At 39.3% G+C, this 14826-nt stretch overlaps 1 protein-coding gene across 3 annotated transcripts in view; it reads left to right on the top strand.

The window, feature by feature from the left end:
* Window positions 1–12530, top strand: part of KIAA0319 (KIAA0319 ortholog) — a 57263-nt gene extending 44733 nt beyond the window's left edge. For 2 of the 3 annotated variants that reach the window (XM_021553366.3, XM_021553368.3), the window contains 7 exons: window positions 169–307; window positions 1513–1672; window positions 2986–3128; window positions 4079–4201; window positions 5159–5249; window positions 6649–6740; window positions 7549–12530. In XM_021553366.3, the coding sequence (XP_021409041.1) occupies window positions 169–307; window positions 1513–1672; window positions 2986–3128; window positions 4079–4201; window positions 5159–5249; window positions 6649–6740; window positions 7549–7727 (927 nt within the window). In that variant the 3' untranslated portion in view covers window positions 7728–12530. The remainder of the gene's footprint in view (window positions 1–168; window positions 308–1512; window positions 1673–2985; window positions 3129–4078; window positions 4202–5158; window positions 5250–6648; window positions 6741–7548) is intronic. The other variant, XM_021553369.3, reaches the window with a different exon arrangement.
* Window positions 12531–14826: the final 2296 nt, after the last annotated feature.

Below are 14826 nucleotides of genomic sequence, written 5' to 3' on the forward strand. Positions count from 1 at the left end.
CTTTATTAACTGTCGCTTCCAAATTTTATTACTCTGCTATAAACTGTGGGTAAGTCAAAAGTCAAAGCAAGAGCACAGAGCATCATACCAGATAGCTGACTTGATAATGAAACCTGCAAATAATATCTTTCTCTGAGGGTGTAACTGTTCTGGACCATGTTTTTTCAGGACGTGATCCATGGCTCAGACCACGAGGCAGTACTGCAGCTAACTAATCTTGTGGAAGGAACCTATATTTTCCACTTGAAAGTGACGGATGCTAAGGGAGACTCAGATGTTGATTCAGCAACTGTGGAAGTACGGCCTGGTATGACAATTAAAAGGTCATTGACATGTTGTGAATACCACATCTTTGTTCTCTTCTTCACTTATTTATTCGGATGTTGATGAGAATCTCTCAAGTTAAAACACAGAGTAAACAGGTTTCTACCTTCTTACTGTTTTGTGACTAGGCCCAAGTGTGTTAAAAGGTGACGTCAGGATTCTTAACTACTACAGTTGCCATAGTTGGGACCATAAATAAATAAAACTTATACTTACTAATTAATATTTTCATTGGGCTTTTGTTGCTTCTCATTCACTGTAGGGTTTCTGTTTCTTTTTTTGGTTGTTAATTAGTTTGGCCAATAGGAAGAAATGGGAACTGACCATTAAATTTAAGTACAAATGCTGCTGTTTGATGGTTGAAAGTGTGGCTTTGTTTATTTTAGTTCTTTTGTCCTAAAAGACAAAAAAAATTCTCAAAGAATTTCAGGGGATTGTAAATGCGGGTGAAATAACCAAATTATGGAAATTGAAATCTCAGGAAAATATCTGAAATCTTGGATCTGTCTGTTTATCTGGCTCTTGGGCAATGATTTTGTTTTTGTTCCTCAGTTTACTGTTGAATGTAGTCATAGTAATTGGATTATGATTCTCATTGAATATCTGTGAAGTTTGTTTTGTTTGAGAGGCACCTAGAGAAGTTCAAGCATCATATAAAAGAAACCTCAGTTTGTAAGGGTAGGCAGGGTTAACGTACCTGATATTTCTCAGATTTACCATCCTCATTTAGACTTGTTCACTGTCTTGGATGCTACAATACTAGTCCATCTTTGGCTCCTTTGTCCTGGGTGGTAGTCTGTAGGGAATTTGGTAATTGGACTCATCTAGTGCTTACCTCTGACTTTAAGATGGTAGCATTTAGGAGAGCAGAAGTTGCTCTTCTGCATGGAAATGTGCAAATGCTGAAAGTGCACCCTGAAGTACTTTATTTCTATTAATAAGATGGGTTACTATCTTAGGACCCACCAGTTTTTTTTGTAGAGAATGTGACAAAATAAACTGAGTACTTCTCTAAGAACACAAAAGAGTTGGCTTATCAGTGATTTGGGTCTTATGCAGAAAATTAATAATTTGGGTCTTATGCAGAAAATAATAATAATTAGTATTAATAAATACGTTCAAGTACTGCATGTTGGTACTGAAATGCTTCCCAGGCTCTGAGGGAACAGCATGTTCTTCTTCTGTCAGATCCCAGAAGGAGTGGTCTGGTGGAGCTGATCCTGCAGGTTGGAGTGGGACAGCTAAGTGAGCAGCAGAAGGACACTCTGGTGAGACAGTTGGCTGTACTGCTGAATGTTTTGGATTCAGATATCAAAGTTCAGAAGATACAAGCCTACTCAGATATAAGGTACAAAGGTATCCTGTTGTGCCAGAATGACTTGTGATTTACTTTGCCTCTCTCACAGCTCATAATTAGTTGCAAATTAATATTTCTTAAGGTGACAAGAAATGCTATACTTCTCATCAGAATATACTTTAAAAGGTGAATTTCTTCTGTGGTAGAAACTTGATGAAGTAAACTCTTTAGAGGCTCAGAAGTGACATGTTTTGTTTTTAAAAAGTCCCATTTGTTCTGTACAGATTTTTTATTTTTCCTTTAAAGAAAGTGCATGCATATATATTTCAGTGTCTTTGTTCCATAGAGTGCTGCTATTTTTTCCAAATGTTGGATGGAGAAAGATAAACATACTTGCTCACAGTGAAGCATGTATTGTATTTCAAAATAAGGTTCCAGCTCTATTTAATCAGACCATTTTTATTTCCCTTTTTTTGTACTTTTTCTCCATGGTTTTGATATTCTTAATATTTTGTAAAATTTTTCCCAGGTAACTGGTGATGAAAATTTTTTGCACAGAAGACACCACAGTGGATTCTCTTAAATGTGATATTTTACTGTGAAGAAGAAATACTCCCTCTGCTTGGTGTAGAATGCTAGAGATGGCTGTGTGTACCCTGAGAAACTTCTCAGCATGATTGGTAGAAACTGTTTACATGAGTTAGCTTTAAATTACTTTTTGTCAACCACTTTGTAATTTAAAACCCATTTTGATGTTTGTTTAGCTTTTGGCGAACTTCTTAATATTTAAAAACACAGTGTCTACCAGAAAGTCTACCATTTATAGCTATGATATTTTTAATCACAGCTTTTCAAATTACAATGTTCTGTGAAGTGTCTGATACAGGGTGAGATCAACACCACCCAATTTAAAAGTTGTGGATGACAGGGCAGGAGGGCTTCCACATTAAGTTCTCTGGATCCCTTGCTTCTGAGCTTTTTCTCCTATTAAATTCAATTCCATAAATTTACTGAAATTGCTTCAGAATGTTTTGTGACAGGCTCTATATGACAATAGAGAAAGCAAATCTATACACACTTCTTAAAGCAAAATTCACGAAGACCAAGGATGGAATTATATTTGCTGTTATCCTCTTCTGTCTTCTGTGAAACTGAGAATCCTGAGAACTGCTGATGCTCCCAGCTCAAAATGAAGATCAGTTGACTGCTCCACAGACAGAGCTCCCTAATCTTTACCAGTGGTGACGCTGGCTTTCCAGAAGCAAAAAAAGACTAAACTCTATGTGACTTTATACTTGATTGCTGAAGTGGTCCACGGAAGTGGTCTGTGACAGCAGTCCTGATCTTAGCTGTTCTTTCTGCAGCACCGCAGTTGTGTTCTATGTGCAGAACGGGCATCCTTCCACGGTGATCAAGGCATCAGATGTCTCACGGACTCTGCATGTGCAGCTTTTGAAACAGAAGGCTGACTTCTTGCTTTTTAAAGTCCTGCGAGTTGACACAGCTGGTATGTTTTGGATTGTGCTTGCCCATCTGAGAACTTTGCAGACATTTGGCCAACACAGCACCTGTAAACACTGCATGAAGTCTTTCTGTCTGCCATCTGGTGTCTGGGCTTGGTGGGTGTAGCTTTACAATAGATGATGTTGAGGACAATACTTAAAATGCTTCATGATTTGTGGCAGGTAGATAGTCACTCTTAAAAGACATCATCTTTCTTAGCAGGCAAAAAAGCACATTAATCTGATCTGCATCAGGAAGGCCTGTGGAATGAGGATAAGGATAGCTTACATACTACCTTTTCTTAGAAGATGTGCAAGACTTAATATAGCCATAAAATAGATATGTTTCATGTCTGCTTCCTTCAGGGCTTTTAGTGTTCAGTAAATAGGCTTGTAATCTAACTTTTTCTTGTCTGCCTGTATCAGGCAAAATGGATGATAGCTGTGTTACCACCTAGTTTTCTAATCTTTGCAATATACACGGGCCACTGGAGTTTCCTATAACGAACTATTTATTTTGCCCAAAATTATGCTTGAACTTCTAAGTTTATTTTAAGCTTCAGTAGTAATGTCAACTCTTTATGATCTTTAGGTATTACAGACATGACTTTTCTGTAATTTAAAACCAGGAGACAACAATTCAAGTGCATACATAGTAACCAAGCTCTGGTGATAAAATAGTCACTGATTGTGTAGTAAATTCTGTCTTTATTTACTGGTTGAAAAGGTTGTTGTTCTATTATAAATACACTCTGATTACATTCTTTCTCCACACAGCCAGCAGTCTGCTAAACTGTAGATCTATTTGACACATAACCCCAAAGGAAAGGGAGTTTCGAAACATATCACAGTATTATGAGCCAGGTGCCGTGCCACCAAACTAGTCTAACAATAAGAGGATGTATGACAAGTTGTCCATTTACACAATGGCCCCTGTGTTTGGTTCTGTTCTTAGCCTGTCTTTTGAAATGCTCTGGACATGGGCACTGTGACCCCATAACAAAGCGCTGCATTTGCTACCAGCTGTGGATGGAAAACTTGATTCACCGTTATCTAAATGATGGAGAGAGTAATTGTGGTGAGTTTGGGTGTTGTGGGATGTCTTTCAAGAGTAACTTGTTGTCATGTGAGACTGTTGATTATTTGTTCTCAGAATAGGTGATATTTAAGAGGTAGATGCTGGGGGGAGATTAAAACAGTCTGTGTTTTCCAGCCCAACAATTCCTTTCTATAGAAAGATATTTGAATAATTTCTTGAAATGATGTCTTGACAGTAGTAACCTAAATTTTAAAGAGAATCACTATTTGATGAAAAAAACGTGAAAATTTGGTCATGGGAGGGAGATTTTGCAATGATTTGGGGCCAGTTGGAGGGTTTGTTGAATAACATGGGCATTGCAAAGCTTTTGAGTAGGACTGTTGCAAAGCTGGAAAAGAGGCAGCAATTTCAATTTCTCTGAGTGGTTGGTTGATGTTTCTGTGCCAGAAGTATGATCTGATCTAAGCAAAGAAAACATCGGTGTTCTGGACTGACCAATACTCTGACTTTTAGAACCTGATAACACTGACAACTCTGAGTGTACACATCAGAGTTCAAATGATTGCATAACTCTCTGTAACCTTTCCAGTTTACCTAGATTTATAAATATAAATGTCTGGGTAGAAGGATATACCTGTAATCAGCTCCTCTTTTGAAGCACTACTAAAGTGCCAGACCCAGAGTACCTCTGTTTATTTCAATTAGGGAATGATAACTGAGATAATAACCATGACCCTTTGCAGGACTGTCAGTTCCCACATAGACTTCAAATATCTTGGGATGGCAAAAGGTATTTGAGAGGAAGAAAATTTTGTAATGTGCACTTCTAATCTAAAAGCTTAAAGATTTTAAGAATTCATCAAAGAAGATGATGGTGCTGAGTTTTCCTACATTCTTGTTGCCACTCCCCATTCCTCGGGATTGGTTATTTTAATAGAGTTGTATTAAAAGTTATTCATATGACCTTACAAAACACTGTTGTGTTTCTTTTTTCAGAGTGGAGTATACTCTATGTGACTGTATCTGTTTTTATTTTGATCGTGGTCGTGGTAGGGCTTGCCTGGTTCTGCATCTGCTGCTGTAAAAGGTACATTATTTGTGTTTCTTTTTCATGGGGTATACACAAAAATAGCACACCACTGCCACTTTTTAGTCCAGTCCATAGCACTAAACCACTGAGCTGATTTTGGACATGCGAGGAGCTTTCTGTAGCTATTTCTGAAGACACACACTTCTTTTGAAAAAAAGGAGTATCCATTTGTGTGTCTGTGCTCTTCTGCATTATGAAAACCAAATAGTTAATATTGCAGTATCCTTCATATTAAGTGATAATGTTAAAATGCTGAGAGTATACGCAGATCTTCAGTCTCCTACTGAGTTCTGCAGGTACTCCATGCTATAAAAACAAAAGGCATGTCCTATAGGTCACTAATGTAGGAATGTTCTAGGCCATGGGAAAGGATCTGCTCCCATTCTGGTTTATCCTTTGGAGAAGAGTGGGTGGCCAGACTACATGTGGCTTACAGGCAAGGAGTACTCTAGTGATACCAGTCATACAGACTTCTTGCTTTCTCTTTCTTTAAAAAGGAGCATTCAGTAGTATTACCGAATGTTGTTTCCCTCCCTCCAGTCTTTCCCTGAGCTGATAAGAAATTCTCTTTCAAGTGACAAGCCTCTGCAAGTTCTGTCACTAGAGCAAGTGTTTTTGCTGCAGCTCAAATAGCTCAGCAAAAAGATAGCTTGTTCAGGTGTTAGCAAAAATAAAATGCCATCAAAATCTTTCTGAATTTTAATCTTTTTCTAGGGTGTCTTTGCAGTATGTAAAGGATGTGTAGGAGTCAATACCAATTTTCTTTTTATGGTTAAAGGAACCGTGCTATTAATATAAAACTTTAAATAGTATAGTGTGTCCCATTCCACTCCCACAGTGTGGGGTGGAGCCTCACAGGCTTGTGTGTATTGGATGATTATTTGAGGGATTTTTTTATAAGTTCAGCTGCTTCTGTCATTTGACCTTGTATGGCTTGTGCCTGAGAGTGAGGGCTGGTTGATACAGATCCATGTGAAAAAGAGGAGGGAATTACAGCACGGGATAGAATGTCAAGAGGGGACATGGAGGGGAAGCCAAGGCTGGCTGTTGCTGTAATGCTGGCTGAGCAGTAAGGGAGCTTCTCCACTGTGAACTGTGGGGGCACATGAATATTCATCTACTGTGTTTGTAGTTACTATGCTGAAATTCAACAAACTGTGGTTTAGGAGAGCAAATCAATCTGCCTTGCTTTCTATATCAGTGAAAATTAACTATACTGTCCTGTCCATATTGTATAACTGTCTTATTCAGGTATAAACTAGCAATATTTTTAAGTGGAGGTGAGAAAGTACAATGGCATTCTGTATATTGAGGTCTGTATATAAAAAGGAAGGGGAGCGGCAGATTTATGTGTGCACATGAGAATTAAATGTCTTTTTGGTTGCTATCTTTTTAGCAGGAAGAGGACAAAGATAAGAAAGAAAACAAAATATACCATCCTAGATAACATAGATGAACAGGAGAGAATGGAGCTACGGCCCAAATATGGTATGTGTTGTATGGCAGCCTGGGAGCTCACCCACCAAGTGTGCAGCCAATGTGACTGAAGCAGGCCCAGAAGCAGGCCTACAAGTTTGGAAATGGCAGAGACAAATAGTGAAGTGCCTGGGGGATAATCAGTCAACTTCTTTAATAAAGCCTTGGGCTCAACCTCTGCTCTGAGCTTCTGAGTTTATCTTAATTTAGAACAGTCAATTGCCCCACAGATTTTCTCTATGTAAGCCTTCCTCTTCTGCACATGCTTTACTTTGGAGCTGGTTTTGTGGCTGCATATCAGTGCCTTGTTAGACATTAGTAGATTTCAGCTACTGTTTTTACATCTTTTAATTTATCTGACTTTCAATTTTTAGCAGGGGAAATCTTGGAATCCAAGGAAACAAAATAATTCTGAAAAATTGCTGTCCTAGAAAGACAGAGATAATGTTTCTGTAGAAAGCATGACCTTTCATTGCCACTCATGTTAATAAGGTTATTGAGTGGATAAGACTGGTTCCATATTCAAAATATTAAAAATACATTGTGTATGTACTAAGATAATCTAGTTGTTTAACTACATTTAAATTTAAATAATATATTGACATTTCAGACTCTTAAACTGATGGGCAGCAATGAAGTCGTAAGACTATCTGAAATGGATATGATGCTTCTTAAGCCAGTTTTTGTATTGGTGTATGCTGTTACATTGCACTGCAGAGAATGTTTTCACTTACCTTTGATATCATAGCAGAGGAGAAGATGGTAATATGTTACTGAAAACCCAAGCCTTTCTAATGAGTTTGTTTTGCTTTTTTATTAGGTATAAAACACAGAAGTACAGAACACAACTCCAGTCTGATGGTCTCTGAGTCAGAGTTTGACAGTGATCAGGACACTATCTTCAGCAGAGAAAAGATTGAAAGAGAGAATTCTAGAACACTTATAAATGGGTCCATCAGAAATGGAATTTCCTTCAACTACAGCTCCAAAGACAGATAACTAAATGAGGGTAAAAGCACAGAACACACTGGTGCAACACATCTGAAACATGTTGGCCCACCTCTGTTTTTCCAGAACCAAAATCTTCCTAAAATATCAACTAATTTCAGATTAAAGGGTAAATTTTTAGTACAGGTAAAGGCAGAAGGAGGGAGAAATTATTAGATGTCAGCTCTTGTCACCATTATAGGAACTAGAAAACAAGAAAAAGCACATCTTATTTCTTGCATGTTCTGTGCTGAATGTTTGAACTTCAGAAGGCCTTTTTTCTATATCACTGCTACAAACCTAGCCAGGGCTGCTACAAAACTATGGTAACTAGAAATGACATACAGATTCATATGTGCTTCTAATGCTCTCTTTGGGAAGTGGTGTGACTTACAACAGCAAAAGCCAATACAGATGAAGTTCCTTACAGGCTCCATCTTAATTTTTAATTTAGGATGGAAACACAAAGAGCATTTTTAGTGCATTGTCTTTATCCAACTGTACTTTGGGACTTCCTTTTCTAGGGTAGTGTTCATTGGGTGAAAATATTGTGTTTTCAGAGAAAGTTAAGAACTAGAGCAGTTGCACTGGTTCGGCTGTAATGTAACATGGTATATCTATGTCCTGTAGGATGCAACATTCCCTGCATTCACACAGGAGGTGTAGTGTCTGCAGGGAAATCCAGCCCTAGGTTGCTTCTGTAATGATCAAATTGCTTTGGCTCTGCCATGTCCATTCAGGAAACTGTAGCAGGAAGGACTTGGTCTAATGAACCTTGAGAAGCATTTTGAGCATCCAAAACAACCTTTCTAGATCACTTTGAGGAGCTGTGGACCTTTTAAGACTGAATGCTCAGCTGAGGTGAGTTTTCATCTGTCAGCATCAAGTGCTCACTTAAAGGATGTGCTGGGCACTTGTGCAGTGAAATGTTTGTGGCAAATACCCTGTGTGGAGCAGGAGGTTCATTGTACTTTCATTGTCGTGGTAGTCGGTATTGAGCAATGTTTTAGATTAAACATGAGATTTTTTGACTTTTTCCTCTCTAGCTATTGAGTGACTGGATGTATTGGCCTAAATAGAGCCTTTTAGGTCTTTGGCAAGGGTAGGTGTTAATTGCAGTTCTGACATTCTTGTTCACAGTCTGGGTAACTTCTTCATAGTCTGCTTGTTTGAAATTATGTCTCCAATATTGCTTTTGAAATCCCTAACTGAAGACCATACTTTTATACACAGGCCTCACTTGTGGGAGCATCTGTGTCAGTGGTACTGTTTAGCCATGATGTCAGCTTTTCCTGGGGGTACTCTACTGATGTACTGAAGTCTAGGGCTGAGATGGAGGAATGGTGTGTTTTAATGGAGAAAAGAGTTTTGAAGAGGGTGTATTTTTTAATGTTTTGGGATTTTATTTTGTTGGGGTTTTTTTTTGTTTTTTTTTTTTTTTTTAATTCAGTGGTAGAGAACCCATTATCAGAGGATGAAGCAGCGTAGAGACCAAAGGGAGCAGTTTAGAAGGGTCGGGGAGGGGACATATCCCATTTCCATCATGAGGAATAATGTAGTAGAGAATTCTGGGGCTTTCTCCATCCTTTCTTAGAAGTCTAATACAACAGAGTAGCTGGGTTGAACACTGTGGCTTCTGGGCTTCTCTTGTTAGTGGACTTGGGCAGCAGTCAAAACTGTCTAGGCTGGAAGAAATCAGTGGTCAAAATTTGCAGCAATATAGCATGCTCATAACTTGTTTCATACTTCTGATTCTCAAGTGCAGTCAGTAACAGTCCCTAAGGCTACTAGGGACTAATTCAGCACTGAGGAGTATTTACCCTGTGTCCAGCCCTGCATCTCTCTGGAGATCTTTATGTGACTGCAGGAATCATTGTGGTGGGAGATGCTGTGCAGAACTAAAAGGGCTAATACAAGTGTTGTCTGTGTTTTTCCCATAAGCAGTGCAGTATGAATGGTATGAAAGCTTCAACTCTGTAAATGGGGGGTTTAGGCTATTTCTTGAAACAAATCTACTTTATCACACTCTCCCTCTTCTTGAGAGAGTGTGTGTCTATGTATATATATGTATATATGTATTTTTAAATAACTTGGTCAACAAAAGCAAGGTCAGTTTCTGATGTCTTTCAGTTCCCGCTACAGATGTGCTAACATAATAAAAGCATTCCTGAAAAAAACAGGCATTCCTGTTTTTAGAGCATTCCTGAAAAAACTTAAAGCCCACTCAAACCAGTAATTAATTTATTTCTGAAATCCAAATGTTGGGCTTAATCCATTATGAAATACTACACAATGTTCTAGCAGGAATTAGTCTCTTGAAAACATGCATTTTTAAACAAGCAAATAAGTTGCTTAAATAATTTCAATTTTGTAGGTGCTGTGCTGCCATTGATGCTTCTGCTAAATACTGTCTCCAGTGTGCCTTTATCTATAAGCTTACCTTCTAGAGCATGTCAGTGCAGTCTGCAGCATCTGTCAGTTTTGTGAAATTAGTGACTTATGTCTTTTGGGTTTATTTTATCTTTTTAAAGCCAGTGCTGAAACCTAGGATGTTGTTCTTTGAAGGTATTGAAAAACATTTTTAAAACAAACAAACATGCAAACAGCACCAGAATGAAGAATTGTTTCTCTAGTAAAACAACTCCAGGAATCATAAACCTGCATTCCTTAGTGCTGCAGAATTTTCAGGACTATTCCTCTGCCAACAGACGCACACTGGTGGGCCCAGATCTTTGTCTCTCTGGTAAGTTCGTGGGCCAAGTGTTTCTCACTCTAACAAATAAGAAATATTAGACCAATTTCTCATTGTATAAGGCCCTAGCAAGTGGACGTTGCTTGGTAAATTTAGTTCTCTGATGATAGTTTAACACCTTTCTTGCTAACAGTATTTTAGATGTATTTTCAAAGTTGAATGTAGTTTAAATTTTTCAGCTGCTTCTGATTCTGATTGCTTTTAATATATGGCACTTGTACAGAAGCTGAAAGCAATAATTTCTGGCTCTGTGAATTTGTGGTATCATGTTTGTGTCACTTGGCCAAGCATATTTGTGTCAGAAATTTAGGAGGGACAATAGCAAGCCTTGTATCTTGATTCAGTATAATTTTTACTTCTAGAACTACTGCTTTCTTACAGAATGTCAATTCATACCTTGAATGAAAGGTTCAGAAAACAGGCTGTAATGGTGTAAATGAAATGGCAGAATTTGGATTCTTAGCCTTTGGTTCAGTTTATTTTAGGTTCCAAGCAGGTTCTCAGTCCTCACATTTACTTCTGCACACTGTTTTCCTTCACATACAGAAAGAGTACTGGCAGCTGATTTGTAAAATGCCCAAGAGACTCATCTGCACTGAGAAGCAGAGGAGACCAGATAGAGCTTGTCCTATATGGCTCAGTCTCCTGAAAGCAAAGAATAATTCAGTTTGGCACTGCTAAGATACTGTCTCTTGTTGAAGGCAGGCAGTGTGGTGATATTTGCAGTGCCTCATTGCCTTGAAGTGTAAGCACTGGATTTTCATTTGCATCTCGATTTTACATGCACAAGGGATTGTCCAGCTATGTGAAAGGAGTGCCTTTATTTGCATTTTAAGGAAGGAGTGTATTTTGGAAAAAAACTTCCTAAGTATTAAACAGGTTCAGTATCCAATTGTAGTATTCAATGTAGTACATACACAGCATGAAACTGCCATGGCTGCAAACAGGTAATTGTCTTGTGGATTTTATTTTCCCAACTAGAATCATACTGCAGTATGGAAGAAAATTTACCTCGGCAAACCTGTTGAGATCCACATCCAAATTCTCTGTCCTGTGGTTCAACCTGTCATATTAATTAGAAAAAACAAAGCAAAATGTAATATGTCTGATTACAGACAATTGTTTATTTACATAGATGAAAAAAGGTTTTTATTCTTGTTTTGTGTGCAAAAATAGATTATCAACTCTGTCCTTTTAGTAGACAGTCTTACTCTCCCTCTGTCAGATAAAAGTACTGTTCCAGCATCTGTTTTTTGCTGTCAGCTGTTTGTTTATATGTCAGTTTTCCTTTCCTTTTTTTTCCTTTGGGCAATCAGAAGTTCACACACATGCAAAGAACGTAACAGTGAGGTAGTAAGTGCGTGCATGTGTTCTCTGTGCTGGTGCAAACTTTCCTCAGATACTCTGATGTTCTTGAAATAATAGAGTTCCTAGGCAAATGTTTTATTCCTGATTTTATTCCTGTTCTATTCCTGCTCACCTCAAGTGAAACTAATTTTGCCCCCCAGTATACTGGTAATGGGCAGTAGTCAGATGGAGCTTCAGGGTGGTAGTAATAAAAAAACAGTAAGTGTAGTCTTCTGACATTTAAGTGAGATTTGAGAGAGGAAAATGTTCCTCCAGGAGAAGGGAAATGGGATACTGGTGAATTCATTTCTTAATGTCAGTTACTGCTTATCAGGGATCCCTAACTTTAATACTAATCCCATACTTCTGCAGCAAAGAAAAAACCATTTAATGTACCTTTTATATCCTCAACTCCCCGAGACAAAGGAGGGAAATATAAAATTTAGAAATAAAATTTTAAGAAGGAGGCAACAAAGGCAAATGATTTTTGTACAGGCTATGGATCAGATGCAGATGAGCTGCACATCTGTATTTTGTCTCTGTATGAAAGCACTTCTCCCTGTGGGTGGATGGGTGAGCAAAATTTATATTAGGAATCTATTTCTAGAAGATGTTATTTATTGCAAATGCTATTGTATTGTAACTAGAATAATTTCTGAGCTGAAATTACTACATTTATGTAACTATTAATAAAGTTTTGTCTTTCATTTTACAAACTTGTCAGGTACTCTTTTAAGTATGGTATTCTGTACTATTGGATCCAATAGTCAGGCCAGGCTAATAGACATTTGTTGTCTTCCATAGCTTGTCTGTACTCAAACAGAAAAGCAATGTAGTACTTGATTCCTTCCCTCCCTACTGGCAGAAGCATCTTTTGCTAGAGAGGTGACATAATTCAGTACATCAGAGAGCAGGAAAAAAAAAATTACTGCACTTCACAATAAATTTTCATGTGGTGCTTGTCCTTACTTGGTTTAATTTGCTGTGTGTAAGTGATCAGCTGTCATGCCAAATGTGGTGGTTTCACAGGTGTTGTGACTTACTCTGTTACAGATTCCATACTTGAGTCAGCTGCTTAGCAGTAATCAGAGATACAGGTGTGCAATATAACCCAAAATATGCTGTTAGAGAGGGGTAGGTTATGCTGCTTGTTTCTGAACTAGAAAAGAAAAATCCTTCCATCATTGTTGTCATGGTTTGACACTGGCACAATGCCAGTGCCCCCATGAAAATGTGATCCCTCCCTTGAATGCTGTGAAGTGGAATCTAGAACAGAGCAAAGCAGGCCCAAGCTTAATAACAGAAAAAAACTTTATTAAACTACTACTACAACAAAAGAAAAGAGAAAACTAAAGAAGGGAAAAAAAAAACCACACAAAGATCAAATGGAAACCTTGCAAAAGCATTCCTCCCCCCACCACCCAACTCCAACAAACCACAGTGAGACACAATCTGGACCCCAATCAGGTTTCCACCCTCCAGACAATCGATACTCAGTCCATCGAGGGAACAGAGTCTTTCCTGTGCCACAGACCCCCCAAGAAACACAGCTCCACATCCTGTGTTTCCATGTCACACATGGCACCGCCCGGAGAAAAAGTTTGCCATGGTGACCCTTCTCCTTTCCATGCACAGTGCTCTCACCACCAATGCATGGATGGACAGACTGCTTTTAGGATTTTTCCTTTCAAGGATGCCCTGCCAAGAGGGGAGAAAACAACAGTTCAGTTTTTCATTGTTTGGGACCACAGTCCCCCCCATTTTCCCCTGAGGCCGAGGGCTCAAGAACAGAGATCTTCTCTTCTCTTTCCTTTCCACGGCAGGGGGTGCCACCACAAACCCCTTTTCTCTGTTTGTGGGAACTCAAAATGTCTCTCAGACATTTTTAGAGATTCCAGGCCTTGGTCAGAAGCATTCTAGACCCTGGCAGACAGCTGAAAAACAACTGTGATTTTGAGTTTGAGCCATGGAATGAATTACCAACTTTGGAGGTGGAACAAGCAATCACAAAAGGTTAGATAGTATAGTATAAGTAGTCACAAAGTAGAGGGGAAATTTTTTTAGTATTGTACAGGGGGGTTTTAGCACATGTACAGGGGGGTTTTCACTTTGTACATGAGGGTCAGAAGTTCTAAGATGGAGGAAAGTGGGCTGATCCCATCCTTCTTCCTTCTTCTTCCTTACCTCCATGTTCTTGGTGATGTTGGCACTCACAGATTGGTTTAGAGTAGAAAAACACTTGGCAACGTAGGTAGTAGGTATTGGGGAATAATTGTAAACATGTTATACGTAATATATCTTATAAAAGATAGCAGCAACCCTGGGCGGAGAGAGAGACGAAGAAGACAGCAGATAGAGAGGATGTCAGGGTGTGTGTGTGCCTCTACCCAGGCCACTGATCAAATAGCTGCAGTCCAAGAACATAATCTGTTAGATAACTAGCAATAAACTGCCTTGAGACCGAACAGCTAAGCCTGCGGAGTTTTTCTTTGGAAGCACGGGTTGGAGGAGGAATTTCACCACCACATGTGGCCCCAAAACAAGGCTGGGGTTCCCACATCTGTTCACTCCACTTTTGTCTTTTTCCCAGCTGAAGCAGGTCTCTTGACTCACTGGCATCCTCCCAAACACAGGAGGGAAAAGGAAAATTCACAAAGCTTTCATTTCTCAAGGAAGGGCTAAAAGTCCGAACTCCCAGGATGGCTCGATGCCTGGACATCCAGCAACTCCCACGCACTGGGCACCTTGCAGCTCCCCCCGCTCCTCCTTCCTCGCGGTAGAATTGCTGACAAAACTGCCACTGTCTCTTTCTCTCTCCCTCTCGGGAGAGAAACTCTGGGGGGGGGAACGGAGACATCCCAAATTTCTCCACCCTTCCATCTGCAGGGACCAGCCCGGTTCCAGTCCCTCCACCCTTCGGAGTTACCTCCATCAGGCCATGGGGCTTCCCCTGCCCCACCCAGCTCGTTGCTGGGCAGGGGAGGTTTACACTGCACACTGACCGGAACCAAA

The sequence above is a fragment of the Lonchura striata genome, chromosome 1, assembly GCF_046129695.1.
Source record: "Lonchura striata isolate bLonStr1 chromosome 1, bLonStr1.mat, whole genome shotgun sequence".
Taxonomy (NCBI): Eukaryota; Metazoa; Chordata; class Aves; order Passeriformes; family Estrildidae; genus Lonchura; species Lonchura striata.